The sequence below is a fragment of the Lepisosteus oculatus genome, chromosome 8, assembly GCF_040954835.1.
Source record: "Lepisosteus oculatus isolate fLepOcu1 chromosome 8, fLepOcu1.hap2, whole genome shotgun sequence".
Classification (NCBI taxonomy): domain Eukaryota; kingdom Metazoa; phylum Chordata; class Actinopteri; order Semionotiformes; family Lepisosteidae; genus Lepisosteus; species Lepisosteus oculatus.
The window spans coordinates 52,219,202-52,242,886 of NC_090703.1; the positions used below are offsets into that span (position 1 = coordinate 52,219,202).

General features: G+C 45.1%; 1 protein-coding gene across 8 annotated transcripts in view; it reads left to right on the forward strand.

The window, feature by feature from the left end:
• enox2 (ecto-NOX disulfide-thiol exchanger 2) overlaps positions 1-23,685 on the forward strand; it is a 187,275-nt gene that overhangs the window by 154,032 nt on the left and 9,558 nt on the right. For 7 of the 8 annotated variants that reach the window (XR_011190298.1, XR_011190299.1, XM_069193812.1 and 4 more), the window contains 6 exons: positions 1,428-1,661; positions 4,936-5,148; positions 10,433-10,539; positions 17,143-17,257; positions 19,726-19,916; positions 22,231-22,362. Coding sequence is in view for 6 of the 8 variants with exons in the window: in XM_069193812.1 (XP_069049913.1) it covers positions 1,428-1,661; positions 4,936-5,148; positions 10,433-10,539; positions 17,143-17,257; positions 19,726-19,916; positions 22,231-22,362 (992 nt within the window). In the remaining 2 variants the exon portion in view is untranslated. The other variant, XM_069193814.1, reaches the window with a different exon arrangement.

Below are 23,685 nucleotides of genomic sequence, written 5' to 3' on the forward strand. Positions count from 1 at the left end.
TGAAGAACTGATCATGTTTCCTTATCTCTGTACAGTGTGACACCTCTGGGGTGCTGGGCTCTTTCCGGCTTGTCCTCTAGCCAGTACTGGGTGAATCTGTGCTCTGCTAGCACACAGGTCTTAGTGTTTCAGTCAGGAATTGCAAAACAGAAAAAAATATATACAGTATGTTCCTTCTTTTGGAGGCCTAATAATATTTTTCCCAAATACTTTTTTTCCCAGATGGGTAAATTTTTACTCCTAATGAATTCTACAAACGTAAAGGACACTTTTACTCTTCTGAACAATACTCATCAAAAACAAGGCTTCTTCTTTGCTTTATCCTCTAGTCTGTCAAGACCCTCACAACCGCTTGGCCTCCAGCGGCAGACATCTCACTTCAGTCTCCCATATCCTTATATTCACTGAGCACAGGCGTTCATTGACAGTACCTGTGTACTGTGTATTGACAGTTAGCTCCGGAATCCACAAACCCACAAATGACCCTCATTATCCCTTAGTCCACTGGGAAATGCAGTGCCCTTCTGATAAGCTATTTGTACTACAGACACAAAATGGGGGTAGAAACTGAAAAGAGTCTGGAAATACTCTCAGTCATCCTCGGTACTTTGTGCTCTGTGCTTTCCCTATCTTCTGCAGTATCCTAGGCCCGTAACTGACTCCCCCTTCGACCCCTACACTCCATATTCTGTCACAGCAGTTATTCTTTTTTCTCATTCTGGACATCGTAGCTGCTAAACAGCACAAACAGATTAATAAGGTAGGATGTTGTTTTCTGAAGGGTAGACACATGCATGGACAAATTAGTAGTCTTCCACCTGTGTGGGTTTGGAAAGCTGAGTTGCAGATTTCTTCTAAAGATGGATGTGTGGAGGGAAATAAGTGACAACCAGATGGCTGTAAAGAAATGTAAAGCAGCCCTTTTCTGGTCTTACGATTCACATAGCAAGATTGTTTGTCAAATCACATTTCTGTGACTGGATTAAGCACAGTGTTGAAGTGTGGTTAAAACCGTGACGCCACAAATGAGTTTACACTGAAATTAGCATCAACCTAAATTCACAAGTTCTAGCCGACAGCAAAAGAGCGTACTGTCATCAAGAGTTCAAGGAGGAAGGCTCGCTTTAGGAGTGTAATGTTAAAACCACAAATGAAATGGGTCTTTAGATGTGTTTATCCAACAGATTACTGCCTGTGGGGTTGTAGCATAGGTTTAGTATAAAATCCCAACCCCTTCCCAGTTTTACCTTTCAAAAGAGGGTTGGATGTTGAAATGTGGGCTGTTAGGTTTTTTTTTTGGTTTCGCCACATTTCCAATGTTTGACTCAGGTCTCCTATTCTTGTTCTTTCGCTGTGTGGTACTGTGAGGAAAAATGATTTCTGTGCCCACATGCCCACACATGTCCCCACTCTCTCCTGTCACTCAGGGTACCGGATCAGGCTGGGCTCCAGCACGGACAAGAAGGACACTGGGCGTCTGCATGTGGACTTCGCTCAAGCCCGGGACGACTTGTACGAGTGGGAGTGCCGGCAGCGCATGCTGGCCCGCGAGGAGCGCCATCGCCGGAGAATCGAGGAGGACAGGCTTCGACCCCCCTCCCCGCCTCCCATCGTCCACTTCTCCGAGCACGAGTGCAGCCAGCTGGGCGAGAAGATCAAAGGTTTGGGATTTCTCCCTCACCCATGCTCCCTCACCGGCCCGACTCGGGCAGGGTCTGTCGCTCTGACCCACAATCCCCTCCCTCACCGGCCCGACTCGGGCAGGGTCTGTCGCTCTGACCCACAATCCCCTCCCTTACCAGCCCGAGTCGGGCAGGGTCTGTCGCTCTGACCCACAATCCCCTCCCTCAGCGGCCTGAGTCGGGCAGGGTCTGTCGCTCTGACCCACAATCCCCTCCCTCAGCGGCCTGAGTCGGGCAGGGTCTGTCGCTCTGACCCACAATCCCCTTCCTCACCGGCCCGAGTCGGGCAGGGTCTGTCGCTCTGACCTACAATCCCCTCCCTCAGCGGCCTGAGTCGGGCAGAGTCTGTCGCTCTGACCCACAATCCCCTCCCTCACCGGCCCGACTCGGGCGGGGTCTGTCGCTCTGACCCACAATCCCCTCCCTCACCGGCCCGAGTCGGGCGGGGTCTGTCGCTCTGACCCACAATCCCCTCCCTCACCGGCCCGAGTCGGGCAGGGTCTGTCGCTCTGACCCACAATCCCCTCCCTCACCGGCCCGAGTCGGGCAGGGTCTGTCGCTCTGACCCACAATCCCCTCCCTCAGCGGCCTGAGTCGGGCAGGGTCTGTCGCTCTGACCCACAATCCCCTCCCTCAGCGGCCTGAGTCGGGCAGGGTCTGTCGCTCTGACCCACAACTCCGTCCCCTGCCAGCCCCTCTCATCCAGGGTCCATCTGTGTCGACCTGGATCTCCCTGTGCATTTCCTGCTCTTATTGAGTTCACTCCCCTCTTCATTCATCTACAGTGTGTCCCTTGTGTGCCTCTGAGTTGTATTGTGTTTCACTGTGCCCTGTATCATTTTTGTCTTCACATTTATTTCCCTTGTGTGTTCTTTTCCCACAATAATGCAGCTGTAATTTACAAATTATAAGTATTTTTCACAGGACAAGACTGTTGAAGTGGCTGTTTTTTATTCCTGTTGTTTGTGCTGTCACTTGACTTTAACTGATAGGATATTTCATTATGAAGATGTAAAACTTACTCCTTTCGGGTATTTTTTCCACAGAAAATTTTAAGTAGGAACACTAACGACTGCTATTTATTCTTTACAGCTTGTCTGCGCCATTCTGTTTCTGCCTGCTGTACATCTGTGTCAAGATGTGCTTTCCTCTGTTTAGGAGCAGCTCTGAAAGGCTTGGAGCAGCCAGGCTGGTCTGGAAACTAACAGGCTTAAGCTCCTCCTGTGTGATGTGTGAGCCCATAGCTCCTACCCACTGCTTTTGGCTAATTTAGACAAACCTGCCTTTAGAAACCAGCACTCAAAGCAGCTTTAAAAATTAATGTTGCAGACTTTTCCAGGCAGTTTCACATTATTGTTTGCTCGAGCAAGTGTACGTGAAATTGTCTATTGTTCTTTATAACATACAGGCAGCATTTTTAGTACTCTAACAGGCCAGCAGTTGCTGTTCAAAGTGACACTTTAATCATCCTGTAAGTTAACAGGAGGCTCTCTGTTTTCATTTGCCTGGGAAGGCAAAATAGGAAAATCAGCTTGGCAGCTGGAATGGAGTAAGACGAATAAATTGCAACTCATCTACCTTTTGAAGTGTTATCTGTGTGCCTTTGCCTCACTGTACTGTATAGCTTGTGCTGTATGAGGATAAGCTCTTTGCATGGAGATTTGCAGTGAGATTAGAGGTGTGGTTTAGGTTGCTGTTTTTTGCATCTTTTTCTAGTCATCTGCAGTGCCCTCCCAAGAGTCCTCAGCCAGATATGAACAGGCTTAGGCTGAACCATCTTATCAAAAATTCCTCTCTGACTATCAGGGTTAAGTCTCGCTGCTGCTTCATTGATTTTTTGGCACCGCGTTTCTCTTATGAGCCCATATAACTCACACATGCTTAGATCAGAGGATGTTTTTACTGGGCCAAACCATGTCATTTTGCATTTTGAAGACTTTTAGAATTCTGAGCATTTCTATTTTCTTTAGAACGTTTGCATGAACAGTGCTTAGGAGTTACGATTTTCTTCTCTTTTTTTGCTACCAGTGGCAGCAAGTAAACAGTGGATTTGCCCTTTTGATGTTTTGACAACACAGACAACTAAATCTCACAATGGATAAACTGATGGACTCTCCCTGTGGATTTACCGTTGTGATGCATTGATTCAGTATTTAGATGGCGATAGATTATTGATGTGAATAATTTGACAGGCCCCTGGGTTTCTACAGCTTGTGCAGATTGTAAATAAATCAGTTCTCACACTCAATCCTTCAGCGCAGTACTTCACAAGACAGTAGAGCGAGATGCCTTGATTTTTTTCTCAGTAGTTTTTTTTCTTTTTGTTTCCAATGAATTTGCTACGTTTTATAAAAAGCTGTCAAATTACTACAAGGCTTGCTTTGAGTATTGTTTGCAGGGCTTTAAAGCGCAGTGTGTGTGACCGCACATCTGGAGAATGGCACAGAAGAGTATGGCTGTAGGGCAGATGTCTAAGTGCGTTAGTAACAATGGAAATCAATATGGCATTTTCCCTCTCTCTGCCTTATCTGTTTATGGCAATAACCAGATACAGCCCAAGCATCCAGCTAAATTACAAAAAACAGACAATGTGGTTATTGTGTGGGGAAGTTTAAGACTAAGGGAAATGTAGGGTGGGAGGCTGGTGATGGGATTAGAAACAGATTTCGCTGCTGCACAAAGGCAACATGTCAAAAACCCATCCACATCCAGGACAAAGCCTAAAGTGCTCAGCTTTCACAGAAGCTTTGGATCACAGAGCCCCGCTCTTTCAACAAAGCTCGAAAACACAAAGACAGAATCCCACTCTCATGGATCACAGCTGCATTCCCTATCCTGATTCTTTATCCTTTTATACCAGTTGCCCAATACAGATGAGAAGCAAGTGCTCTTTGTTGTACGTATTGAAAGCAGCCTGGAACCTGCTTTTGTCATTGCAGACTTAGGAATATGGAGTCCCAGTACAAGCTCCTTGCATTTGCCAGTTTTCTTTAGGTTTCTGTGCTGAAGACAGTAACAAAGTTGATGGTGGTAGGAGGAGCTGGCAGTTTCCTTTCTCATCAGTGTGACTCACCGGTTGTCTTAAAGATTTCAGTTGCACCCTTGATCTCACCTGTGCCTTTGTGCTAAACCAGAGCCATTAAATCCATTGTGTTTCCACCTGGAATTCTCTTTTAAAGAAATTTCTCTTTATGTCTCTTCTTATTCATTTTCTCACCATCTCCCTCTCTGCTGTTGGCTCCTTCCCTTCCAGATGACTCCAAGTTCCCAGAGGCGATCCGCATTCTGCTGACCTGGGTGGAACGAGGTGAAGTGAACCGGAGAAACGCCAACAACTTCTACTCCATGATCCAGTCCTCCAACAGCCACATCCGGAGGCTCATGAATGAGAAGGCGGCACACGAGAAGGAGATGGAGGAGGCAAAGGAGAAGTTCAAGAACGCCCTGGCTGGGATCCTGGTTCAATGTGAGTACTGTGCGACCTGCGTCCTGATTGTGTCAGGGCTCCACAGACACATTCTACTTCATAGATGGCATGCAGGTGCTCTTCGTGAAATGACAGAGCTGAAGCTCCTTTGGTTACAGGTTCATAGCTCTTTGCAGAAGAACATCTTAATGGAGATTGACTGATAGTGGCCTGTGCTTGGCAAAATAGCTCTTCCCACACACTGATGACTTGGGAAAATGCAAAGAAAAGGCAGAGCATTAAGCATTACTCAGCATCTCTCCGAAGACTGCCTGTTAACATTGAGGTCAGAAAGGCCTCAGTGCGCTTCAGTATTATTACATAGGTGTGAGCTGTGGTTTCTGCCACAGTGCAGTTAAGCAGCAAGAAGAAGAACCATCAGCTCACAGTACTGGGAGATGGCTCAGTAGGACAAATTGGCAGCCACCGTGTCTCCACTTTATGAGTCAGCCCCATCTTTAAGAAGAAATTTACCATTGTATTCCAAAACCTTCATTCCAGTGTTTTCTCTGTGAACCTCACAAGTGGTGAACTCAGTGACCCCACTACAAGATTTAATACCCTCAGTTCTAAGGTCACACCATTGTAGGCCCTTGACCCTTCCTAGCCCAGACTGTACCATGTCTGCATGGCTGTGGTTTAAAACTCCTGGCTGCTAAGGAGGTCAAAAAAAGGAGGAAAGAAGAAATTTGGCATCTGCTTCTCACTTCAGCAAGCACGAAGGGCTGTGTAGTGACAGCACCTCTCACAGTCACGGCGACTAAACCCACATATCAGCCTGCACTCGGAGAGCACAGTCTCCAAGTCACAGAGATACCATTGCCAAGTCATTGCTAAGTCATTTTGGATTTACCCTTCCCCTCTTGTTGTTAAAAACCAACTAAACCAACTGGGGCAGAGCAGTGGCTCTGTGGCTAAGGATCTGTGCCTCTTATCTAATCTTATCGTACAAGAATGGGTGTCCAAGAATCTAGAAAAGAATAGCTCTTCTGTGCTTGCGAACATTGAGAAGCACTCATAGAGTCAGCTGAAATCTGCATCAATCCATTCCTCCTTCAGTTCTTAGGTTCTCTCTCTTTCAAAAAGAGTTCACCGCTTGCATAATGCATCTGCTGTGAATTTCTTATGCTTAAAGGGATGGGAGGTGGGGGGGTTACTGGAAAAGGTAAGTCTGTTGGAGGTCTTGGAGGTCAGACTGGGGAGGAAGTGAAGTGAAAGACGTACAGGTAGAGTATGAGTTTCTAATAAATGCCTGGTCTGGAAACCAGATGTGATGTCTAAAAGTGCAGAGGTACGAGACAGAAGCCAAAGAATGCTTTTATAAAACATAACAAACAGCATGAAGAAATATTGGTTTGCAGTTTTAAGCTGTAGATTAAATGCAGTGCTCAATTAAAATGCAGCACTGTTGTTTGTTCTACTTGTTTATAATAATCCTGGGCAACTAACCTGGAGAAGATAAGTCTGCAATAGAGTTGAAGTAAGTAACAAAACAACATGAATAATAAAGAATCAAAAATGTGCAGAGACAATTGACTTTTGTAGCACACCCATGACAAAACGTACATTAGAATATTGCTATGCAATATGGAGCCCTTCAGTTGAATATATTACAGACTTTTAGTACTCCCTAGTTAATTAATTCATTGACTATTATAGGGCTCAGTTCAATTCTTAAGGACCAGTAGAGGGGGTTAGAAGGGCATCCTGCAGGCCCAGGCAGTGTCAGCACAGCCCAGTCGGAGTGGGTAGGGCAGTAAGAGCACCATGGTGGAATGATCCAAATCAACCAGGTCAACAGTCATTTCCTTTCATGGGCTTGGTTTTTCACTCTAGTTCTAGTTTTGATGTCACGCTGGAGTTTAATTCTAGCAGGGGTTTATAAATGTGACACATATACAAACAAGATCTCATACATATTTAAAAAAATGTTTTCCATGATATATATTCTGATTTATCTGGCTTAATGTATTGGACTGATACTGCACATTTAGCCACACTTTGTAGACACATGTGAAGCTGGGTGCTTTTCAATTTAATGTGCTGTTACACCAGGAAGCAAGAAGCAAACCTATGAGTTATTACTTGGTTTGTTTTACATAACATCTCAGATTAAAAAGTAAAGAAGACCTGGCGCAACAGTACATGTTCAAAATTGATTTCCTTTGCTGCTGTGGATAAAAAAGGCAAAATGAAAACGATGAATCATGTTAGCAAAAGTACTCTCTGAGGGAGTGAACAGTGAGTGTGTAGAATTACACTCCAGGCACCTATGGACTGTCTGGGGAGGCAACAGTCTCCTCTGCACCGACCGTTCACTCATCAGGAGTGTGGCCTACCTGCAGTAAGCCAGCAGTGCCTGTATTCAGATCAGGACCTTATCCTCACTTTGAGTGGCACTAACTCCCAGGTGCAGATCTTAAAAGAAGTACTGTAGTAACCTTTACTTGGGAGGAGATGTTTTCACAAATTACATATTAAGTTGAATAGTGAGAGAATTATATTAAAAGAAATTTGTTGCATTATCATTAGATTAATCTTCTTTGCAGAAAAAAATTAATAAAACAAATCCTTACATTGGGGCAAGATCCATTTTCAAGATCCAGTCAATCTTTAATTCTCAATAATAGGAATGAACGGCCCCAGGACAGCAGCGCTTGTTTTGACTTGGTTTTGCTCCTCTTTACAATTTTTTTGTCCCCACTTCGATAAGACTGACAGCCCTTAAATAAAAGGTTCCCGCGTGAAAATTGGGACAAATAAAAAAAAGGCAAAGCATTCCCAAAACAGCAGGCTGCAGCCGCAGTCAAGACTGAAATGTGCTGCAAAGGCAGGTAAGATGGGGACTGATTAAGAAATACCAGCTTTCTAAATGTCACCGGTTTCCGGAGCAGCCTGTGCAGAAGCAGGAGCGTGGGCTGGCTGTCAGACAGGTGCTGTCAGCTCTCCGAGTCTGCGGGGGGGAGGGGAGCTCCGAACTCTCCTCTGCCTTCCCTATCGATTGCTTCCGTCAAATTAAAGGATGCTAAAGTAGTTATCGATCTTGATAACATCCCTTCACTCCAGCGTCTCACAGCCGCGGTGAGAGCTGAGGATGCCTTATCGACACAGAGGTTTATTAAGAGCGATTATAATAAGGTTTCGGAGAGACTGCTCCTTCCCCTGGCAGTGGTGGGCCCGGAGCTCCTCCGAGGAGTGGTGGCAGATTGGCTCTTTCGGAGCTGCTCTCAGGGGAGTGCTGGACCGGCATTTTTCTGTCAAACAAGCAACTCCAAATTATTCTCCAAATAAAAGGCATCCCACGTGCTAGTAACTTTGCTTTTTCATCACAAGAGTTTTTCAGTCCAGTAAGGGAGGCTCTGCAAAATTTTCATCCTCGTCTTCATCAGCTGTGGCAGGGAGCAGCAGCAACTAGCTTTCTGTCCTGCACAGTATCACTATGTTGGCTGGAATGCATATAGGCGTTGCATTGCAAACCAGAATGACCGAGAGCCAAGCAAACTGTTTCCAGCAGCATTGCTGTTTAACATCTGTGCATATGTGCATGTCAGATTCCACAGAAACGCTGGTGGCATCTTCACTTTGTAACTGTTTCTGACCAGCTGGACACAAGTCAGCACGTCCCGGCGGGATTTGATTATTTCCTCGCCCTTTACCCTTGGAAGAAAAGGGAAGCCTCAGCTGTCAGGAAATTTGTGCTCCAGAGCAAACTTTGGAATGAAGCCATGCATGACAGCTCAAAGGCGCTGAAATTATTTGATGTCCATTTCTTGTTCTATTTTATTAGTGTGTACATATTTCTAATTAGTGCTTGCTGTATTTATTTCTAATTAGTGCTTGCTGTATTTATTTCTAATTAGTGCTCACTGACTTAGTGCCAGAAAACAAAAATGAACCCTGAACAGAAGCAGTAGTTATGAGTGCGGACTCATAGCTCTGTAAGTGCATCACCATTAAGCCCCTGTTGTACTCACTGTATTAATGTTGTCCAAAGTGAAGTCTGAGCAGGATGTGTGGCTTGTAAGTTGGAAACAAATATAAAACGTACACATCTTATTTCATCTGTAAACTGAGTTGGAAATTAAACCTAAGAAAGATGAGGACACTTTGCACGATTTTTCCCTTTATACCCTTAATGAAATATGTTCAATCGAGAGGCATATAGACAAGCACACACTCGCACAGGGCCACATGTTTTCCTGTGATTCATGCCTCGTCTTAAAAATGAAATGACTTTGTAAACAGCTTGCCTGCACTGTGCTGACATCTGCTATGATAGCTCTGACGGTGAGAGAGTGCTGTTACTGTCAGGGGTGTGTTATAAGATTCAAGTCATCACTGCATGAAATTAACGGCTTACAGTGGTCACAGTGTGGTCAGAACTTCTGGTTTGACTTATACATTTAAAGCTCGTAAAGATTGAATGTAAATTTTTACACAGATTTTTTTTTCTTTGGGGATTATATCACAAATGGATTATTTAATGAGAAAATAGTGACTCGTGTTGAAAGTGAAGGAAAATCTATCAGCTACTAGAGCTGTTTTAGGAGTGATTTGTCATTAATGCTGCATCATTTCTAATTCGCACTGTAGGAGGCAATGAGGTAAGTCAAACTCAGATGACAAATTCCCTTTGTTAAGAGCGTAAACAAGACCTACACCCCTTCCAGAATAACAACCACAGTAAAGGTGGAAATTGTTAAATGATTTTTGAAGAGAAATTCATTTTCCAATGGAGGAAACGCCTTTGTGTGTGCATGACCACAGTCAGATTGCTTGAACTGTTCGACTGCAACCTGGGGACGAACAGTGTGACAGAAACTGGTGATACATCCCCAGGAAACAGGCAGCTCCAGTGGCTTACTGGGCTGCTTGCTTGCTTGCTGGGCTAGGTTCCACAGGGAACTGGCTCCAGGCTTCCAAAGCTCTTGATTGGTTGATTTATTGCATGCTCTCCACCATTTATGATGGGATTCCAAGACTTCTGACAGCTTGACCGGGATAAGCCGTCTGTTTTTCATGCAGTGTGCCGCACCGTCTGGTGTTTTAGGACAGCAGTCATCTCGCGGTGGGACCGTGGGCCTCTCGTTTTATCATGGTCCCACAACCTTCCCGCCTGACATGACCCAGACCCGAAACACAGCCCTGTGCTGTAACGGAGAGTACAGCATGACTGCCTACCTGCCTGATTCCACTTTTTTACTCCTCTGCTCCTCCCACCCGCCCTCTGTCCGGACGGTACAATCTGGGTTCGCTATCTGACCGGCCCTGCACACCACCACAGTTGAGCAGATTGTGTCTGTATTCCACGCTGCTTCCAAACAAAAGGCATGGGACCATTTCTCGAAAGCCCAGCGCAAGAACCTGGACGTGTGGCGCAAGCAAGCAGAGGTTGGTCATTTTTTCTGTTTATACTTCTGTATGTGTTTGTTTCTTCTGTCAGTAGCTCCCTCTCTCATTTCTTCTTCCTTTCTCCATTTCCACATCTTCCACCCCACCCTCTGTTTTTCTCTAGAGTTTGCCAGTTTTTTAACAGAGAATTAATTTAGAGTTAAGCAAGGAATTAAGGCAGCTAAGTGCCCAGCGCTCTACAACACTCCATTATGTGAAACTCGGTGAGCTTTTCCTTATCATCTAGGCTTGCCTATGCTTTATGGGGAGGCCAGCTGCTGTGCAGAAGGTAGCACAGCTGGCTGAATGCTGGTTTGAAATGGACTCCTAAGGGCTTTGATTCCATGTTCATAGAAAAGGTAAAGCACACAATGATATTTAGTTACTAGCATTTAGGGAATTCTGCTTTTACTGTTGCATATGAATGCAGAGCTCCACTGCCCCAGACTTTCACCCTGCCCACACCCCCAGACTGTCACCCTGCCCACACCCCGACTGTCACCCTCCCCACACTCCCAGACTATCACCCTGCCCACACCCCCACTGTCACCCTCCCAACACCCCGACTGCCACTGTCACCCTCCCCACACCCCCAGACTGTCACCCTCCCCACACCCCCAGACTGTCACCCTGCCCACACCCCCAGACTGTCACCCTGCCCACACCCCCAGACTGTCACCCTGCCCACACCCCCAGACTGTCACCCTCCCCACACCCCCAGACTGTCACCCTCCCCACACCCCCAGACTGTCACCCTTTCCACACCCCCAGACTGTCACCCTGCCCACACCCCCAGACTGTCACCCTGCCCACACCCCCAGACTGTCACCCTGCCCACACCCCCACTGTCACCCTGCCCACACCCCCAGACTGTCACCCTGCCCACACCCCCACTGTCACCCTGCCCACACCCCCACTGTCACCCTGCCCACACCCCCAGACTGTCACCCTGCCCACACCCCCACTGTCACCCTGCCCACACCCCCAGACTGTCACCCTGGCCACACCCCCAGACTGTCACCCTGGCCACACCCCCAGACTTTCACCCTCCCCACACCCCCAGACTGTCACCCTTTCCACACCCCCAGACTGTCACCCTGCCCACACCCCCAGACTGTCACCCTTTCCACACCCCCAGACTGTCACCCTCCCCACACCCCCTGACTGTCACCCTGCCCACACCCCCAGACTGTCACCCTGCCCACACCCCCACTGTCACCCTGCCCACACCCCCAGACTGTCACCCTGCCCACACCCCCACTGTCACCCTGCCCACACCCCCAGACTGTCACCCTCCCAACACCCCGACTGCCACTGTCACCCTCCCCACACCCCCATTGTCACCCTCCCCACACCCCCAGACTGTCACCCTCCCCACACCCCCAGACTGTCACCCTCCCCACACCCCGACTGCCCCAGAAGGTCTCCATCACAAGACAGCTGTACCTCTCAATGTTTATGCTCAATGGCGAAGCAAGCCCTTATAGCTTCCTTGCTTTTTTTAAAGCATTAAAGCCTGTCATGTCTGTTTTTAAAAAGTGGCTCACATAGTTGTTTTTTTATGCTTGAAAAGCTATTTTTTCCCTAGGGGAAGGGTTGATATTTGATGAAACTTTCTGTACGTTCCCTCACTTTAATCAATAGCACACCCTTCTGGTGCTTAAATGAGCAAACAGTTCTTCCACTGTAATTAACAGCCTAATTTCTTCAGCAGTGAAGGATAAACTCTTATGGGTCAAAGCTCTGCCAGGATTTTTTTTTTCTAAGCGAGGAGCTCTGCAACAATAATTTGCCAACAGAAGAGCAGTGAGTTTTTTCTGGATCATGGGTGCGTTCTCTCTGCTGCCTCTGTCACCGGAGGGCAGCTGTAACAGTGGCTTCCTACTGTGTGATGTTCTCTCTCATTCGTCTTGTTTTTGGATTGTTATCCATTGTGCCTGCAAAGTCAGATCACACCAACATCTATTTGTTGCCACAGATCTCTCTTCGAAGCAATGAATAACTGCTGTTATTCTTACCTTTTAAAAAACATCTTGAGCACATTTTCCCATTTATCCAGTATTCCTGTGATATTGTTAATTTATGATTGAGGTTACATTGAATGTGTTATCTTCCGTTTCATGCTTGTGTCTTTGTGAGTCCCAGTGTCGCTTCAGCTGCGAATAGTTTGAATTTAGAAGTAAATTATGTTCTAAAAGAAGAGTCTGTGCATTCATACACCTCTATATTGTTTGCAAAGCTAACTCTGTGGACGGAGTGTCTGAATTGCACATGGCCATGTCCATTATTTAAACTGTATTCTTACGTAAGGTTTTAAATTATGTCTGTGGTTTCTACCACAGAATGATCAATTTGTCTTTGAGGTGCTCCTACTGTATTTAAGGGCTTCCAACAGGCTTTTAATTAATGTGAATATTTTATTTTTTTCTTTCTTAACCTTTATTTATAATTATGCACCCTGAATTGCATCTTTGCACATTTTTCTGTATTTCCATTTGACTAATTTCCATAATTTGCTGAAGAACTTGCTCTGATGCTAATGTAATTATTGCTTAAGACGGCAGAGTTATTGGGTACAGGCAGTGTGAATCAAATTCAAAATAACCACTTCCCAGATTGCACTGAATTATTTTGCAGATATTTAGAAAAGAGGAAAACATGAATTTTTAAATTAATGTAGGTTAGTCTTTAAAAACTATTAACACAATTTCCCTCTGATACCTAAGTAGTCTCTTATTTTCCTTCTCTCCCCTTCTCTCTTGTCGTTTTTCTACATCCTTTTAAGCCATTAATCTAAAGGGGCTTTTTGCAAGTAAAGCAAATATTTAATTTTTTCATGGTTTTAAGAGACTGGACAGATTTCTTTTTTGCTAAAGCTGTGGTTTAAATGGGGCTCATTACTACATCATAATAGTCTCATTATTTAATGTCAGCTGTTCTCAGTGTTCCTTGCTGGTGAAAGGCATAGGAGTGTGTAAGAGAGAGGAGATCTCCACAGGAAGGTGATGTGATAGGGTAGGAATTGTGGGTTATGTCTTAATTGCTGACCCTTGGTCCAGCAGTCAGCCAGCCTTTCCTCCAGCCTCTCTGCTGGTCCTTCCTGTGCCAGCTGTCTCCCCCGTCTCTGTCTCAGCCCAGCTGTGTCTCAAGTGTCCTTCTCTGTTTGCGTCCTGTGTCTGTCCCTGTCTGTCTATCTGCCTGTCCTTCTCTATTTCATCCATCAGCCCAAACTGTGTTCTTTTCCAGGGAGTGGTGTCCAAAGCAGTTGTGGAAATGCTGGTGTAAGATACAGTGTTAAAGGCTTTCAATAGCTTCTTCTCACTGACTTACTCTTCTCTTCTCTTCTTACGGCTTCTCTCTATCGTGGCAAGTGTTGATTTTAGGGCTTGTTTGCTTGTGTAGAAAAAACAAAATCATTGGAAGAAGTTTTTTATGTTCGAAATGATTGTGAATCTGTTTGTTTATTTTTATTTTGTATGTGGCAGTTGTATCGAGATTGCCCGTGGCTACTGCAGAATGTAGCTGCACCTCCGTTCTCTTGTCTGTGGCCCCAGGACCCTGGCTCTCCTCTCTCTGCCTGCCTCACACCAGTGCAAATTAAAATCCCTCGCTGCGGGGGTGATTAGCCATGAGAGAGCCTTCAGCCCTCTTGATTAAGACAGTCACCAGGGCTCACACCTTCTCAGGTCAGGAAGCCCATTGCAGCAGCAGACGCAGTGGCTTCATGTAGGACAAACTTAAAAAAGCAATTTTCTGCATCTGCAGAGGAAAAGTAACATGCTTGGATGTGAGAAACCTGAGAAAAAGAGGGAGAATGTGTGACCTGCATCTTCTGCCTGTAATGGTTGGCAGAAGAAGTGACTTGCATTTCAGATTTGCAATTTTCAAAATGATATTTCAGCTGCCTTCTTCCTCTGCCTTGTATAGATTTTCTTTTTTTACTTTTAGTTTTTTTCCTGGTTGCATTCTCACTGTTCTGTTTCAATTTTATTTTCTCCCACTCTCTTTGTACAGAAGACCTAATTCAGTTTTAATTCTTCTCCAGTTATACAGAAAATACGTATATCGGCCTAACAAAGAGTTGTTGTCTCTTCAAAACATGTCATTGACACTGTCCTTTTCATTCTGCAAGAAACGAGAGCTATAAATGACTTCATACCTGTAGCAGCAGGAGTTTCTTTGATCAAGCTCATTATATTTTTTATCTGATGCCATCATGCTAGAAATTAATACAAATGAATGTTCCTGGGGATTGGCAGTTGATAGAATATTTTATAATTGTTGGGTTGTGTATAAAATGCCCACTATGACTGCATTCTGCTTTTCCAAAGGTGGATGTCAGCTCTGTTTTTTCCTTAGTCCTATAAGTGGGCCTCTGTCTGTCTTGTTTGCCCAGTAAGGAACCACACTGGGCAGGTGAAAAACAGAACCATATTGCTGGGTTGGATTATTTCTATTGTCATGTATATCAACTGCTCCTGTTGCATAGCTTTTTTTCCTTCGAAACCTTGGGATTGAGTTGGGTGTATTGTTAATTTCCTGTTAATGGAAGGTAAGGTCGCACAGTCAGACCCTTTGCAGACACAATCAGCATTTCCCTGTGGGTATAAAGGGGCATTCTGTTTGCATGTCCACAGAGGACAGGTGCTCACCCTCTAGGTAAGTCAGTTAGACATCCCTTTGTACCATCTTGGCTTTGGTAAGTAATAGTTTTTAAGTGCTGTTGGCTTACCTTCCTAAATCTGATTCACAACAAATTCAGATGTTCAAGTCAAATATTTAGTATACATTATCACTATTATAATGTGTTAGTAACTGAATAACATGATCTGTTGCCCACTTGCAGGGACTGCAAATAAACAGAATGAACATGTTTAACAAATCTTTGTGCCAAAGACCAATTTGTTAAATGAAAAATCCAGTTGTAATTGCAGTCAACATCTGGATTATTAAGAAACAGATTTTCACTAGACATGGGGTTTTCTTGTATGTGCAGACTAGTGTTTTGACATTCAAGGATGTCCTACTTCCTAAAGACCTGTCTGTGAGGTTCAGACATTGTCCAGGATCGGTGTGTCTTGCATCTTCTAATGTTAAAATATCTCTGAAAAGGCAAAGATAAATCCCTCCTGGTAAGGTCAAGAACCGACCTTTGATTTATTTGACCAGTTTTTCACAATATGCAATTCATTGTTCTGGTTCTGTCAGGAGTATATTTTGTTGAGCTTGGGCATTAGCACACTATCTGAAACAAGAATCTGATCAGTACTTTTTCTTCAATAAATTGCACATACTTCAGCAATATCTACTCTTAAGTTTCTCAAATGCTCATTCATTCCAGGAAGTGGAAATTAATATTTTCTGGTGACAAATTAACTCACTTACAATACAGAGTGCCAATAATTACATCAGCAGATCAACGATTTCTGTCTTCACATGAGTAGGTCATGCATTTATTTCCAGTCTAGCTGCCAACACCAGTCTTCCCATGCTGTAATGACAAGCCTTTTTTAAAGCAGACAAAATGAGTTTGAAGCAGGAAGTTTTCAAGGGAGCCTATGTGGAGACGTGTGTTTTTCCTCCTGGTCTGTCTTTCTCCAAGTCTGTGCAGGAGGACCTGCACGCAGGGTCTGTGAACAACTTGAGCTCTGCTTTCACAGAACTTTAAAGTTTGAAGGTCTGGTAGGAATTCTCTACATTTCCAAAGGCTTCATTGCCGAGAGATATCTTGTAAATGACACGCGTTCATTATGTCCTTAAATGTTCATTGTTTCATTATCCCAGTCGTATATATTGACTCATTTTGGTGCCATCTGACTGACCTTCGTAGTTCAATGTAAAACCGTATGAAACTCACGACAGATGGCAGTGTTTGTTTACAGCCTTTTTGTTTGTTTGCTTAAGGAGTCTTTTCCTAATGGTGTTTGGTAACATCATGGGGCCACGCTGCCGTACTGCAGCATATCGTGTTTGTGTTCACTTCAGTCCATTGGCTGCTGAGCGGCTGAGTGCACTTTTCTCTTCCGTGCGGCGATGTGGACATCTGTTCTGCCTCCTGGGCTGCTCTGCCCAACTAGAGGGGCCCAGCATGGCAAGCTAGCGCATGGTCATATGAACAGCACTGAACCACACAAAGAGCAGGCAGGGCGAGCATGGAGAATGATAATAGGCCTCCAACAATATTAGGATAATGATCCGATGGCACACAGTCATAGCTTGCTGAAAGATTGAAATGAGGCTCTTCTAAGAGACGGCATCTGTTCTGCAATGGTCTTCCAGCTCATATTTCTGAATGTGTTGTTCATGTACTATATAATTTCTGTAATATTATAACCTGCACATACATATATCAATTAAAATTTAATTTCATAAATTTAATTTTCAAAACTTCACAGCACGATTTCTCAGTTTAAAGAATTTTTGATTAAATGAAAATTGAACTGACTTTTGGAGGAGGGGTGTTGTGGTGAAGTTCGGGAAACTGGTTTTCCTCCAGGTTGCAGAAGAACAGTTAAGTAAAGGTGTTGCTGAACATGTTCCCGATGGATTTGTTTGTGCATTTTGGAATAACAGTCGCCCCCTCCCACACTCATGTTCCCGCAGGAAATACGAAACATCCACAACGAGGAGCTGATGGGAATCCGCAGAGAGGAGGAGATGGAGATGTCGGACGATGACATGGAGGATGTTCCAGAAAGCAAGGACTCCGATGAGACAGGTACCTCGCTGTCTCTGTAGGATGTCCTGGGCAGGTGTCAGAGCAGCCATGACACTGACTGAGCTGGGCCTAGAAGCCCCTGTGTCAATGAAGAAGTCAGAATGGGGAGTAGAGCAGTAGTACAGTTAGTGCCCTTGAAGGCAGTTGACTGGACCTGGGAGATACTTAAAAGACTGGGAGAGAAGAAAAAGGAGGACTGTGATGTATTTTTATGGGTTCTTAAAAAGATCTTTTTTAAAGCTGTTAGAATGATGCTGATTTAGGTATCCCTAAATACTGTGATGTTATATTATGCCATATGGTACAAGAATCAGAGGCAGCAACAGCTGACAGATTCTGTCCTTTAAGTGGCCGTATCACTCAGTGAAAAGCACATACAGAGACAGCCTAATTGCATCTTGTTCTAGTATTTCACAAGGGGAAGAATCAGTCTGGACTGCCTTCTTCCTGTTTACTCTGTCCGCACAGCAATGACTCCCCAACACATAATCTAGCAGCTATTCCTCCTCTTGTTCTACACAACAGAGCACTCCTTTGTCAAATAGAGCCATCTGCACTGGGTTTAATGGAGCTTACCAAATGGCTTGCCTCCCTGAAGGTTTAAATTCAGATTAATTTGAGGGCTCCATTTCTCTCAGTGGAGAGCTTCCCGAAGTGCAGGAGCTCTTCTGTGTGACCCTCGGGCACGGAGGGTTGGGGTGACGCACACGTGGGGCTCTCTGCTGTGCTGGCCCTGCCCTGCAGCAGCATGGTCTGTGAAGAGAAGTCAGTAGGTATCAGTCTGCAGCTGCTCTTTGGAAGCAGAATTGCAAGCTGTGTTGCAAGGGCTTGACTCAGGATATACGCTGTAACAAATGAACCATAATAAAAGAAAGACGAACCTTAAAGCAATGGTCTTGTTGCAATGCCTGCAGCCTTATCTGCAAGAACTACAGCACAAGCACTGAATTGCTTCACATCACCTTATCTCAGGAAGAGTCACCCAAGCTAGAAGCACCACAGGCAGGTTCTGAGGATGCATGTTGTTCCATGAAGCATTCTGTTTTGTTTTGAACTCAGCATTAATGATCTTCTGGATTTTCTAATATGACATGTTGCTTGTTAATATGCAAATATATGCAAATGTAATCATTATTTTACTGAGTTTTGATTTTGTGTGCCACCCCAGTTATTTAATTATCACAATAATGACACAAAGACTACCAATAACCTGAAGGGATTGAAAATGAAATTCATTAGATGTTTATTGTTCATAGCTGTATGTTTAATTTTGTATCTGTGCTGTTTTATTTGATTTATTGCCAACAACTCTAGTTCCAATACGTATTTTGCACCAGGTGGATTTTTGAGACTTGCTGTGCAAATCAGATCTGTTGCAGTGTTTGTGTTCTACAACCAATATTCTTTAGCTTGCTGTAGGCCAGCAGGTATAGCTTGATTGTTAATTCCAATATGAGAGTTCCTGCATTTTCCTCCCTGATCACTGCACATTAGAAACACAAATTTGCACGCCTTGATATGAAGTGCAGAGGCTAGCTGAAGAACATGTTATATACAGTACAGCTCCAATCCATGAGCGTCTCTGAATTGCTAAGACCTTGTACCAAACTGCCCTGCGGTTGAGGCCAAATCACCAAAATACTTCAACAAATGGCTTCATGAGGCTCTGGAATCAGGGACGTTAACATGAACCAGACAAGCAAAATAGCCTGAATGGCCTCTGCCCATTAATAACCTTTCCCCTGTTCCGAATACAGAGCTGCATTTACAAATTCTCCTTGACACTGCTGTATCTCTGTACACCTGGTATGCAGGTTTATATCTAAGAAATATTCTCCTGCTTGACTCACTCGGCTCCTGTCTCACATATTTGCTTACCTATTCTGCACTTTAAGATGGGGAGAATGAGAGCCATGAATATCAAGCCCTTGCATAAGCCAACCATACAGTGCTTAAAGCATTTACAGTCAAGTGTTTTTTGTGAACCATAGCACAGATAATGATTGTTAATGCATTTTCAATAGAAGTAGCTCCTGGAAGCATTAGCAGTGCCTCTTAGCATCTCATCCCTTAGTTGTGTATGAATACAAATGGAGCTCTTCTCTAATGTGCTACTCTGACACACTGAACCCTGATCAGCTGTAGCTATAGCAAGTGGCTGTGAATACCAGAAAGGGAACACTTTGCATAAATTTGATTGAAAATAATAGTTTACAATCCAAATACATACTAAGTTAGATTTGTATAGAAATTTTAACAAATGGCTTTTGCATAATGTTTCCTCATTAAAATAAAATACCTTGGTACAGGAAATGATCTACAGTGCTCTGGAAGATCGCGTTCATTAATGTCCCAAGGTGGCTTCAGTCGAGAAACACTGCCTGTGTTGTTGTTCGTTTCTGCCACACCTGCCTCCTGCCCTGCCTCACTGCCACTCCCTCCCCTGGGTGGCCTGCTCTCGCCCGCAGGGCCAGCGGCTCAGGCAGAGGCTCTGAAGGAGGAGAACGACAGCCTGCGCTGCCAGCTGGACGCCTACCGGAACGAGGTGGAGCTGCTGAAGCAGGAGCAGGGGAAGGCGCTGCCGCAGCGCAGCGAGGAAGATGCCACCCGCCAGCAGCAGCTGAGCTTCCTGCAACAGGCACTGCAGGGCATGCAGAAGGTAGGGCACTCGTGCACAAGGTACTGAAGGCACAGGGCTAGAGAAGGTACCGGCAGCACAGGGCTAGAGAAGGTACCGGCAACACAGGGCATGAACCATCTTTAGCATGTTTTTCAGGGTTGGAGTTCGGATAACTGACATCTCAATTAAAGCCACATAAAGTGGTAATAAGACCTCATTTTAGGAACAAATAATATGTTTATTCCATGCTGAAAAAAAAAGAAAGAAAACACAACGTTTCGTCCGTGGAGCCTTCTTCAGGTGTGAAGCCTTCTCAGCTACGCATGCTGGCACAGCTACCCACCTGAACTACTACAGACCTCATTTTAGAATTGAAAGATATCGATAATGTACTAAATTATGGAAGGCTTGTATTACCTTTACACTGCATGTGCAATGGGAAAAATTAATGTTTGCATGGTATTGGTATGTGCTCAGGGTACGCAGTATTGCACCAGGCCTGTGCTCAGGGTCCGCCGTATTGCACCAGGCCTGTGCTCAGGGTACGCCGTATTGCACCAGGCCTGTGCTCAGGGTACGCCGTATTGCACCAGGCCTGTGCTCAGGGTACGCCGTATTGCACCAGGCCTGTGCTCAGGGTACGCTGTATTGTACCAGGCCTGTGCTGAGGGTATGCAGTATTGTAATAGGAAAGTTCAGCCTGGACACAGTGGCATAATCATGCACATGTCCAGGCACAACCTGGAATTGTTGCAGATATTAGAATTTAACAAGACTTAGAGTCCTTCTGTTGTAACACTTCTAACACACTCACTGTCAGGGCAGTGATAATTACCATGGCGCTGCTGGAAGAGCTCTTGTGCTAAGATCAAACTAACCTTTTTTTCTGAACAGAACTCTGACTTGTACAAGCTCCAGGTTGTCGAGCTGCTTGTGAAGCCATAATGTGTATCTTCTGCTGTTCCCCTAACTTTTCATTTTCTTTGCAGCAGGAACCTTTCTGCAAAAACATTCTGTTCTGCCTCGTTCTCACTCACACAACCAAGACTGACTGCCTCCTGCACCCCACAGGCCCGCTCACTCTTCCCAGAGGTGTTTTTCTCATTGATAGTCCTGGGGGAGATGTTCTTTCTGTAGGATTGGTGTCTCTCGTGCTTGAAGCAGTTAGTTCAGTTTCTCTTGCGCAGGAGTGTGTAGATACCAGCCATTCTGTGCAGTCGTGTCTCATTTATTCATGAGGGATTATGACTGAAATAGAAACGGATGAGTTATTCTCTGGGTATAAGAGTCTGAGCAGGTACCAGCGTTTCAATTATTGATTGCAGCAGCTCAAACATTATAGCCTCAGTGGCTACAGTTTAGTATCTGTAGGACATAGGTGTTCCCCTCGTGATGATGCAGCACAGTCTGCAGGCCTTCTGTCCCACAGGTGAATGTCCTGTGTGTGACAGGGGAGGTTAGGTCTCCAGTAGTTAATCAGAAGGGCCACATATTCTCCTGCTCTGTTCTTCAGGTGCTTTGCCAGCTGAGCCTGAAATGACCTGTTGTTGATACTAAGGTTCACAGCCTAGTCTGTGTAAGTGTCTGTGGACGAAGGGAGAGGCTAAGTCTCAAAATAAATCATGAATTGTGTTTCATCCCCAGTGAGGGACCGAATTCAGAAATGTTTGCGATTGTGAAGTTAGAATTGGGATTGTATCAGTGCAGAGGTTTTTAAAGCTGTTAGGTTCTCAGACAGCAGAGAACAAGTGGGAAGGTTTGAGGTTGTTCTTCGCAGTAACAGTAGAGAAACACACAGCAGCAGACAAACACTCTTGTTTTGAAGTCATTTATTGAGCTTCCTGGCTCAAGGAAGAGCCCAGGGGAGGACCCTCCTAGCCCTGGGCATCGCGGTGGTGGGGTCAGAGGGGTAATTGCTTAGCTTCTAGACTGACAGAGCGCAGAAGTTAACAGCCTGTGAGGAATGTAAGCACATCAGCGTGAGTCTAAACAGCAGCAGCACCTCAGGGTGCAGGAAAGGTGCACAGTCCCTCTCTACAGCACATATACGAGGTGATGCTGAACTGTCCTTGGGGTCCAGTAAAGTCTGCAGTAGTTCGGTACCTTGCCGTGGTGCTACCGTGTTGGTGCCTGGAAATCCTTTTAGATAAAGAATGAAAATGAAAACATTAAAGACATGGAACTCAACAGGTGTTTGTTCATCACACGTTTTGCATTTGGGGAAATGAAAATGTTCCAGGTCTTGGTCAAAAGGAAGAGCACAACTTTAGTAAATGTGAAAGAGCACTCATTTACAGGAAACTGTTACACAGAAGCATTTTGATATCTCCTCTGTCCTTTTCCCCTTTCGCAGCAACTGCTGAAGATCCGCGATGAGCTGACGCAGCGCGAGGCAGAGCTGGAGCGGAGCCTGGAGGAGAAGAAGCTCCTGGAGGCGGAGCTGCAGAGCCTGAAGGACCGGGGGACGCATGGACACCCGCGCCAGGTCAGCCCGCTGCTCCTGCTGCTGTAAGGCGCTGGTCAGGAGTGCGGCCTCCCGCCTGCCGGCCCGCCGCTCCAGGGCCCGCAGTCCGCCTTCCTTCCCCAGCCGCCAGCGCCGCCAGAGCTCTGCCCCCCCGCGGAGATGGCACAGCGCTGCGTGGGCGGCATGATTCAGTATCGCTCCCTGCGAAGGAGGATTCTCTTTCCCCTTTGTCAGAAAATGAAGTGGAAAGGTTTCTTGTCACTTCCCTCTGTAGCCTTTATTTTTCAATTACATGGTCATGAGGCCCATGGCAGCTAAAGTGAAACATTAAGAATGTTTTATTTCCCCGGCGGAATTCAGCCGTGCTCAGCCATGATAAGGTTGAACACTAACCACAGTAAGGCCGTGCGGTACAGCACAGCAGCCTGTTGCTGTCCAAGGAGATGCCTCCACGGCAGCTCCTCCCTTCTACCCTGACACACTCCTTCCCAAGCAGAAGGCCCAGTGAAGATTCACATGAAACAGTAGAGAAAACCGCGTGTCTAATACATCTGGCATGCTGGAGAGGCTCATTAAAAAAAAATAAATAGAACTGATGGATCTGATATGTGCTTTAATTAAAATGAAATTAGTTTAAAATTAGTTTCAATGCTTGAAAAATATTTTTAAAATAATTCGTCAGATATTGGGAATAGAGCGCACACCAAGTCTTTTGTTTCATTTTTATTGAAAGCAAGTGATTCATTTAACAAGGCTGAAAAAAACAGCATTTACAGGCCTTTACATATTTTACAGTATTTACTTCTCGGAACAACAATTTGTTTTCAAAGTCTGCCTCCTCCAGCTTCAGTGCGGTAGCTACAGGGAATCTGTTTGCCAAGATAACCAGTTGGCACTGGAGATGACAGAGAAAAGATCTCTGCCTTGAAAGGTATTTCACAAGATAACTTTCTTTCTTCTATGGGAGATATTATTGCCTTTCAACCCTCAAAGTATGAACAAGTACGTATATTCCCAAGATTAAAAGACTGTCCTCTGTAAGGCAACTCGGAGAGGACTTGGTTCAAGAATAGAAAGGTATTAACAAAGCTAACCCAGTGAACTTCTTCAGGATCAACAGTGAAACACAAAGTAAGGGGTTCAAATGGAGTCCAAGAGGAAGTGCATTTGAAATTGGAATCAGGAGCCACTTCCTGACACAAGGACTTGTGGGGGTTTGGCACAAGAAACTCAGCCACGATGCTCAAGGGGATGAGTCTTCCTTCAAGAAATGGCAGCTTGAGATCCTTGGATCACTCGCCTGCTGATACGAAAGGAGCTGAATTTAGCCATCTCGTTTGTCAC